This window comes from Miscanthus floridulus, chromosome 2 (genome assembly GCF_019320115.1).
Source record: "Miscanthus floridulus cultivar M001 chromosome 2, ASM1932011v1, whole genome shotgun sequence".
Lineage (NCBI taxonomy): Eukaryota > Viridiplantae > Streptophyta > Magnoliopsida > Poales > Poaceae > Miscanthus > Miscanthus floridulus.
The window spans coordinates 118,245,340-118,255,204 of record NC_089581.1 but is presented as its reverse complement, the minus strand read 5'-3'; the positions used below and the strand labels follow the sequence as shown (position 1 = coordinate 118,255,204).

The 9,865-nt window shown below is 45.7% G+C and overlaps 1 protein-coding gene and 1 non-coding gene across 2 annotated transcripts; both read left to right on the top strand.

Moving 5' to 3' along the window:
* Window positions 1-5,551: 5,551 nt before the first annotated feature.
* On the top strand, window positions 5,552-9,547 carry LOC136536932 (uncharacterized). The gene is made up of 3 exons (XM_066529065.1): window positions 5,552-6,500; window positions 8,908-9,273; window positions 9,327-9,547. The coding sequence occupies exons 1-3, from the start codon at window positions 5,552-5,554 to the stop codon at window positions 9,545-9,547; spliced, it is 1,536 nt and encodes a 511-aa protein (XP_066385162.1).
* On the top strand, window positions 5,966-6,103 carry LOC136541058 (small nucleolar RNA Z247). Its single transcript, XR_010780163.1, has one exon. It is a non-coding gene; the product is annotated as a small nucleolar RNA Z247 (small nucleolar RNA).
* Window positions 9,548-9,865: the final 318 nt, after the last annotated feature.

Sequence of the window (9,865 nt, the reverse complement as noted above, 5' to 3'; positions counted from 1 at the left end):
CACTCGCTTTCCCCACCAGCATGAGCGCCACCGCTACCTCCTCCTCCTAATGGGGGATTGAAGGCAGCGAGGAGGGACTGGCGTTGGGACCATCACTCGTATGCAAGAGGTTCCACAATGTCTTCGTCCATCACCTTGAAGCTAAGCACATTCTCATCGCTGTTGTCAACAAGGAGTAGACCGCGGGGGGCATGTGTCACCGTTGTTCGTCTCCACCTCATGGCTCCTCATCTTATGATCCTCTGCACCTCTCTCTGACCGCGCCCACGCTGACACCCGAGACGCCCTCCTTCACAATGTCTACATTGGGGGAAACCTAGGCTACTTTACCAATTTCATAAGATGATCCCCACAAGGTTCCCTTAGCACGTGGAGTGTGTCCGAGACACGATCAAGGTATATCACCTACATTTCCTACTATTATAGTATCACTTTTACTATATAAATCTCCTAACTTACCTAGCTAACCCTAGGTTCAGTTCATCCATCACATGTTTGCTAGCTTATTACTCGATCAACTCTCATGTACTTTACCATAAACGGAGATAGGAGGGAGGCACTTACGTCCATGTCGTGACCCTCCCCCGCTCGGACCATGACTACTTTTATCTAGTTAATTAATTAACTAGCTCTATATCTCTTGCTTTGTGAGCATGTTTAGCGCCTACATTAGTGTACTTTGTCCATGTGCATGATCAACTTTGATGGTCCCAAACAAGAGAGGGGTGAGAGTGGAAAAAGGGAGAGGACCAAAATGAGTGGAAAGCCAGAGCCTCCCTCCACCTTCCCTCTGTCCTCCTTTTATAGGAGAGGTGGGAAGGGAGGTTTTCATTATTTCCCTTGGGGCTTCAAATTACAAAAAGGTCTCTAGGGGCTATAATTGGGCCATAAACATTATCTCACAAAGTCCCCCTAGGCTATATAATTGGGACCTCACACACTAATGGGGTCCCTAACATATGATACACCTGCAATAGTAGCCGCTCAACTATTTGATTTTGATTAGAAGTACAAAATCAAATAGCTAAAGACAACCAATTGTGGTCCAATTACAGTTCAGACCCAACGCACGTCTCCTGCCTACTTAGAGATAGTCAAGATATGATTCGATCTTTGGCTAGTCTTCGGCAGCGATCTGCATATGAACCTCCATGACCCCATCTTTGGCAGCTTGGAACTTCACATGACCTTAAGCCCTCGATACCTTCCCTTCATAATTGAGCCTTTGTCAAAGAAATTGATGTAGTGGAAATAGGCGAAGTAATTGATATAGGCGAAGTATTCGACGTAGGCGAGGTAGTTGTACACGATCATGACATGTCTTCAAGACACTCATGGGCGCTAGGCAAAGCCATTGTCTTCGAACAGATTGCTTGCCCAACATAATCCTCACTGGCCCCACTTGGTTGGCACTTGTGCGAAATTATTTCATGTGCTTGAAGTTAATGACGTAGGCATGGTTGTTGTCATATATGTCATAGGTGGTGATCTCCTCGCTCCAATTGATGGTGAAGGCAAAGTCAAAGGTGACGATGGTGATCCCCTCGCTCCAGACTAACGACGAAGGTTAAGTCAAAGATGTTGATGGTGTCGAAGTCTGTGGAAAAACCCCTTGCCGAGAAGCTGGCTTAAGAATTGTTGATGACGATGAAGTCGTTACCAAAGCCTCTAGCCAAAAAATTAGCGAAAGAATTGTCGATGATGCCGAAGTCGTTGGAGAAACTCCTTGCAAAAATGTTATCGAGGCGGCGCGATGATGCCAAAGTTGATGGCGAAGCCCTTGACGATGTGTTTGTGAGGGCATAGTTGATGACACTATGGTAGGTGGCGAAATACCTTGCTGATATGTTGGCATCGGCGGTGTTGAGTTCGCCAAAGTCAGTTGTGAAATCCTTGCCAAGATGTTGGTGTAGGCGGTGTCGAGTTCATCGAAGTCGCTGGTGATGCCCCTTGCCGATATGTTGGTGAAGGCGTGGTTGATGATGCCAAAGTAGGTGGCGAAGCCCCTCTCCGATGTGTAGGCACATAGGCATAATTGATGACGCTGAGGTAGGTGTCGACCTCCTTACCTTTTGGATGAGGGGCAAGGAGCAGAAAAATGACCCCTCGGTTCTTTTAGATTACTTTGGCGCCGCCCCCCATACCTTTTTGGGCAAGGAGGCAAGAAGTGGCAAAACGAGACCCTCAACGCTTTTGGATTACTTTAGCGCTGACCCCAAACATTTTGAGGCATGGGGCGAAGAGTCACGAAATGAGCACCACGCTGCTTTTAGATTATTTTGGCGCCAACCCCCAATACTTTTTGTGGCGAGGGGGCTAGAAGCGGCGAAATGAGCCCCTTGACACTTTTGGTTTACTTTAGCGTTGACTTATAGTCAATGGTCACTGAGGGTGAAGCCCCTCATTGGGATGTTGGCAAAAGCTTAGTTGATGGTGGTGGTGCCGATTGTGAAATTAATTAAAGCATAGTTTGCAAAACATAGATTCACATTTTGCTTCTATTACATGTATTCTTTGTGACACGAAGTTACCGGTCTCTATCAAACCATATGGCATTATGCTTCGCTTGTACATATTTTTGGCAACGCGAAGTCACTAACTCTTTTAATATCATTTTGTACATAGAGATTGAAAAGGATGCATGCGGCAATCTATGATTACTGACTAGTTTTGATCTCAACAAACATGTTTTTGCCGATATTGGGGAGCCTTACGATGCTAAGGCGCTCCTTTCGGCTCATGTGAAGTGCTCATGCGGTAAATGGATGTTATGAATGAATGTCATGATGCATATGATGGATGCATTCACACATATAAAAATAATGGGAAAGCATTTTCATTTGGCTTTGCCCTCACGAATCTTTGGAGGGTCGAAGTCTTGAGCCCTTAGACTTTTTGTTTAGCTTCGCTCTCACGTACTTTTGGAGGGTCAAAGTCTTGAGCCCTTAGGCTTTTCGTTTAGCTTCGCCCTCAAGTATTTTCGGAGGGTCCAAGTCTTGAGCCCTTAGGCTTTTCATTTAGCTTCATCATCGCGTGTTTTGGAGGTTCGAAGTCTTGAACCCTTAGACTTTTCATTTAGCTTCGCCCTCGTGTATTTTTAGAGGGTCGAAGTTTTAAACCCTTAGACTTTTCATTTAGCTTCACCATCGTGTATTTTTAGAGGGTCGAAACGAACATTCAAAACCAAAAGGTTTTACTAGGCAACAAGCAAACAAATAATAAGATTTTGAAATAATCTGAATTGATTTATCCAAAAGAAATACCCCATGAAAAACACGATACTCGATCCCTTCACATCCTATGGTTCGAAAGCTCAAGGTATGGCGCTTTTGGACCATCGCCAATGACAATCAGAGAATCCACAATATTTCGAGAGGACTCATGAAGTAGCTTAGGCGATGTGCCGATTTTGGCGAATATATCATAGCCAACTTGGAATATCAGTTGTCTGCGAATGGTGAATACACTCGCCATCTCGGGACACCATCGGTTGTGGGCTATATATGAATGTGTTAAGGGTGCCCGAACAAATCGATCAAGAGCCAAGACACTCTTGTGGCTTTTCGTTTGCTCAAGCTGTATCCGCAAAAATATAAAGCACGTATGTGGGCAAAAAGATAACAATTTCGTTTATCTCAGGATGAAGATAGATTGTATATTATGCAGCTAACAGCGAGATGTGATCACTTTTTTATTAACAAAATGTAGAAAATTGCACATTATGCAGTCGACAGCTCGTGCAGACGCACCCTACGTCTCAGCTTATGCTGCGGATAGTGAAGTAGTGAAGGTTACACTACTGAGTGTTTAATAATTTAAGTAAAAAGTATGATTTTTATTTGAGTAATTATTTTGCACGCAAGTAAAAACATAGAAATACTTAGTATTCGTTGCTGAATGCTTTGCTGGCAAGCAGCTGAACGGGTTGCCGCATGAAACAAAAGGGAGTGACTAAAATAAAGCTTAACAGGTCATAGCGTTGCATTAGTTTACCTGAAGATTTTAACAAACTAACCAGGATGCAACTTGATGTTAAATGTAGAAGAAGCTCCTCAAGAGAGATGTTAGGAGATGCAATTTTATTTCTATATGAAGCCAAGTATTTATGCGAGTTGGTTGATTGTGCGAAATTGAAGCAGTCTTTGCACTAGCGATCCGTTACTGGTGCAAATTGGCAACGGAAATGAACTAGTCTGTGCTACGACGTCACTGGCTTCCCAGTCACAATATATGCTCCTTGCTTGCCAGCGAATATGAAATATCGTTCCTTGTCAAAAAAAAAAAAAAAAAATCGTTGCAAGGTGCTTCCAGTAAAAGTAGAGGTATCGCTGTTTCTAAAAGATAATATCGAGCCTGCTTGTTCAACACCGATCTTTATCATGATAATTTTAAGGCAAGCCAAAATGTGGATATACCAATATTAGAGCAAGCCAATTTTTTTTGGTAAGACAACCAAAGATTTGTACTTGGTTTGCTACAGGTAAGAGAAACAAAAGTATTGTCTTGCCAAAATTTTAGAAGGAATTGCCAATGTTTCGGCACCAAACCAATTGCATGCCAAATCTTTTAAACTTGTCCATGTTTTGGCTTGGTAAAAATTAGCTTGCAACCAAGCAGCCCATCGTCTCAAAGGTCGTCTGAGTCCCTACACTACCCGCACAAATTATACAATTTTCCAATATATGGACATCTTTATATGTACATGATATATACTCTTATCTGGTATGACTCTGTACTATAGTATCTCAGAAGCACCATAGGAGCTCGTCACAAAGATGTCGCTTTGATATGCTGATCACCTCATCTTGGATGGACAGAGGTAGCAAAAGAAATGCGACTCTAATAAAAGTCTGAACCACCAAATCCATTTGAAAGATGCCTACAAATCAGTACATGACATTGGATATTGATTACCTGATGACTTATACTATGGATCTAAGAGCGCCTAAGAGTCTTAATTTTGGGCTCTATATCTCTTTTAGCGACCGTGCAAAGCACGTATTTCATTAAGAGATATCAGAAACAAACAACAATACAGCATGGTAAGCCTAGGCTCGACGATGGACCAAAGCTATCTTGGGTTCTACATCATCGCACAGCCTCTTTCTCATCATGCGCTCCATGAAGTAGTGCTACTGCCAAGATCAGTGGCGGATCCAGAAAAAATTATATAGGGGGCTGAAGAACGAGCAGTGGACGAATATGTTAGACGATAGGATTATCAGTCTAGGTTCATTGTATGTGCGCAAGGCTCAAGGTTGTTGAGCAGGCGCCAGTGTACATGCATATAGGATAGATATCATCCAGAGTTTGTTGTAATCATGATCTTGTTGTACAAGCCACACAGGGGACTGTTCCCTGTCCTATATAACACGAAGCCGAGAGCCCAGGAAGGGTCATCTCGTTCCACGTTCCACCCACTTTTACATGGTATCTAGAGCCTCTTTCCTCACGGATTTGATCCATGGCTCAATCCTCTTCCACTGTTGCTACATCGCTCTCACTAGGGTTTCTTCCCGTGACGGAGAAACTCAACCGCGGCAACTACGCGATGTGGCGCGCTCAAGTCGTGTCGTCCCTGAAGGGCGCACAGCTCACCGGGTTTATCAAACCCTTGGCGAAGCCGTCATTGGAGTTCGTCCCGGCCATTTTGAGCGGCAACAAGCCAGACAAGAATGTTGACCCGCTGCCGAACCCCGACTATGAGAAATGGGTGGCAAAGGACCAGCAGGTCCTCAGCTACCTGTTTTCATCGCTCTCCAAGGAGATCTTCGCCCAAGTGTCGTCGGCGGAGACTGCGGCCAAGCTTTGGGCTGCCATTGAGTGTGTCAATGCCTCTCAATCCCGTGCGCGTATCATCAGCACGCGCATGGCCCTTGCAACGGCGTCCAAGGGGGCGTCGCCGATTGCTGATTATTTCACGAAGATGAAGGGCCTCGCCGATGACATGGCATCGGTAGGGTGCAAGCTGGAGGACGAAGAGCTCGTCTCGTACATCCTCACCATCCTGGATCTGGAGTACAACTCTGTCGTCTCGGCGGTCACCACCAGGTCGAACCCATCACTGTCGGTGAGCTTTATACTCAACTGGTTAGTTTTGAACAGCGCATGGGAGATGCATGGTGGGGGATCTCAGTCCTCTGCAAACATGGCGGCCAAAGGAGCCCTCGGTGGCAACCACAACAACCCCCGTGGCCGCGGTGGCTTCAAGCGCGGTCAGAAGGGCGGTTGCAGCGGCGGCCATGGAGGCGGACCAGCTGTCACTTGCCAGCTATGCAGCAAGGATGGTCACACCATGCTGAAATGCTTCAAGAGGTTTGATGCCTCCTTCGCCAGCCCGCCCAAGAAGAGTGCCTCATCTGCGATGGCATCATACGGAGTCGACACGAACTGGTACGTCGACTCGGGCGCCACCGACCATGTGACCAGCGAGCTCGAAAAGCTCACTGTTCATGACAAGTATGGCGGCCATGATCAGGTCCACTCCGCAAGTGGTGCAGGTATGGAGATTGATCATATCGGTTCTAGCGTTTTGCGTACCCCAACTAGCAATATTCATCTTCGTAAAATCCTTCATGTTCCTCAAGCTAGTAAAAATTTGTATTCTGTTCATCGACTTGCATGTGACAATAATTCCTTTCTCGAATTTCATCCAAATCAATTTTTTATTAAGGAGCAGGGGACGAGGAAGACCATCCGCAGAGGCCGATGTGAAGGCAGCCTTTACCTGTTGAAGTCGAGTCCATCCAAGTCGAGTCCAAATAAGCAAGCGCTTGGCATCATCAAGCCGTCTACTACCATGTGGCATCATAGATTAGGCCATGCTTCCACTCCTGTAGTCCAGCAGGTCCTTAATCGTCATAGGCTTCCATTTGTTAAGAATTCGAATAAGAACATGATATGTGATGCATGTCAGATGGGCAAAAGTCATCAATTGCCCTATCCTAGATCCACTAGTGTGTCTACTAGTCCCTTGGATCTTGTTTTTTTTATGTATGGGGCCCTGCCCCCTCTTCTATTGGATGTTATTCATATTATGTTAGTTTCATTGACGACTACAGCAAATTCACTTGGATATATTTCTTGCGTCACAAATCAGAAGTATTTCAATGCTTCCGTGATTTTCAGCAACTTGTAGAAAGACAATTTGATCAGAAAATTCTAGCTATGCAAATCGATTGGGGCAGTGAATACCAGTCCCTAAATTCCTTCTTTAAGTGCATAGGCATAGCTCATCACGTGTCATGTCCACATGCTCACCAGCAAAATGGGTTAGCTGAACGAAATCACTGTCACATCGTAGAGGTTGGGTTGTCCCTACTCGCTCATGCTTCCAAGCCACTAAAATTTTGGGACGGAGCTTTCTCTACCACCATATTTCTTATTAATAGGCTTCCTTCCAAAGTTATTCACAATGAAACCCCACATGAGCGTCTACTTCATCAACAACCTGACTACTCTTTTCTTCGCAGTTTTGGGTGCACGTGCTGGCCGAATTTGTGACACTACAACACTAGGAAGCTAGAATTCCGCTCCAAACAATGCGTTTTCCGTGGACATAGCAACTTGCATAAAGGCTTCAATTGTTTAGATCCATCTGCTGGTCGAGTATACATTTCGCGTGATGTTGTTTTTGCTGAGCATGTATTCCCTTTTTCCCGTCTCCATACAAATGCTGGTGCTTGGCTTAGGGCCGAATTATCCATCTTACCTGATGTCTTACTCAATTCTGATGCTAAATTTGGGGATACAATTTTGCTTGACCGCTGTGATCATCATTCTCTGTCTCCTAACCGTGGCGCCAGCCATAGCTCTTCTGTGGATGCAACAGGGAAAAATGGTGCTTCATCTGGTGAAAATCCGGCTGGAAACGGTCGTCATTTTATGTGTCCCCCCGCTGGCGATAGCAGCGGCGCTCGGGTCGAGGAGGATTCGCCTGGCGGCGGCGCGTCAGTGTCCTCGCGATTGCCTTCGGGATCCGACGGGATTCGTCACAGCGTCCGGGTGCGCCAGCGTTCGCCCGGGTAGGATCTTCTGTGCCTACGTCGACGCCACACGCCTCTATGCCACCGGTGTCCCCGCCTCAGACGGATCCGATCGAGGGGGGGGGGCAAGATCTGTCGCAGCAGTCTACCTTTGTGTTGCCAGCGGGATCTTTGTCGCCTGGATCCGCAAAGACCAATGATCCTGCTAGCACTCCTGTGGCGTCAATGGGTGAACAAGCTCCTTCACGTCCGGCTACGCGTCTCCAACATGGTATTCAAAAACCTAAGATTTACACTGATGGTACAGTAAGATGGGGCATGTTGGCATCTTCTGCAGCTAGTGAACCGACCTCCATAGATGAACCCTTGCATGATCCAAAGTGGGTGACGGCTATGAATCATGAGCATAGTGCTTTACTACGAAATAAAACATGGTACCTTGTGTCTCCTCCCAAAGGAAAGAATATTATTGATTGTAAATGGGTTTACAAGATCAAGAGGAAGGCGGACGGCACGATTGACAGGTACAAAGCATGCTTGGTAGCCAAGGGGTACAAGGAACGCTATGGGGTTGATTATGAAGACACATTTAGCCCGGTAGTCAAGGCTGCTACTATTCGGCTTATACTATCAATAACAGTCTCCAAAGGTTGGTTTCTTCGACAGTTGGATGTGCAAAACGCCTTCCTCCATGGTGTGCTTGAGGAGGAGGTGTATATGCGTCAACCCCCTAGATACCAGGACTGAAATCATCCAAACTATGTGTGTAAGTTGGATAAGGCCATCTATGGGCTCAAACAAGCGCCACATGCTTAGTATGCACGCTTGTGTAGCAAGTTGGAACAGTTGGGTTTCACACCATCGAAGGGGGATGCCTCACTATTTTACTATAACAAAGACAGACATACCATGTTTGTGTTAGTATATGTTGATGACATTATTGTGGCAAGTTCTTCACAGGAAGCGACAGATTCTCTGCTCAAAGATCTTGAGAGGGAATTTGCCTTGAAAGATTTAGGGGATCTTCATTACTTTCTTGGCATTGAGGTGAAGAAGTCCACGGATGGTTTGGTAATGTCTCAAGAGCGGTACACTGCTGACATTGTGAAACGTGCTGGTATGGACAAAAGCAAACCTGTTGATACACCCTTGTCAACTTCAGAGAAATTGAGTGCGACTGATGGTGTCAGTATTGGGCCCGAGGACTCTACCAGATACAAGAGCTTAGTTGGGGCTCTACAGTATCTTACCCTTACAAGGCTAGATATATCTTTTTGCAGTAAACAAGGTATGCCAATTCTTGCATGCCCCCACTACTATGCATTGGAGTGCTGTGAAAAGAATACTACGGGTACGTGCAAGGAACTCTAAACATGGGACTAAAGATCCGGAAATCTAATTCTATGATGGTCAGCGCCTTCTCTGATGCCTACTGGGCAAGTTGTGTGGATGATCGAAGATCAACTGGTGGGTTTGCTATGTTTCTCAGGCCGAATCTTGTCTCATGGAGTGCTCGGAAACAGTCTCACGCTCTAGCACGGAAGCATAATATAAAGCCTTAGCTAACGCAGCGGCAGAAATAATGTGGGTTAAGAAGTTGTTGGCTGAACTTCGAGTTCCTGACTCTTTAGTGGCTCGGTTATGGTGCGACAATGTTGGTGCCAAGTATTTGTCAGCCAATCTAGTCTTCCATGCTAGAACTAAGCACATAGAGATAGATTTCCATTTTGTATGGGAAAGGGTAGCTCAGAAGCTATTGGACGTACGTTTCATTCACACTGGTGATTAGCTCGTTGATGGTTTCACAAAGCCCCTTGCTGCATCCACGATGAAGGAGTTCAGAGTCAATCTCAACCTTGTTAGTGGCTGAGATTGAAGGG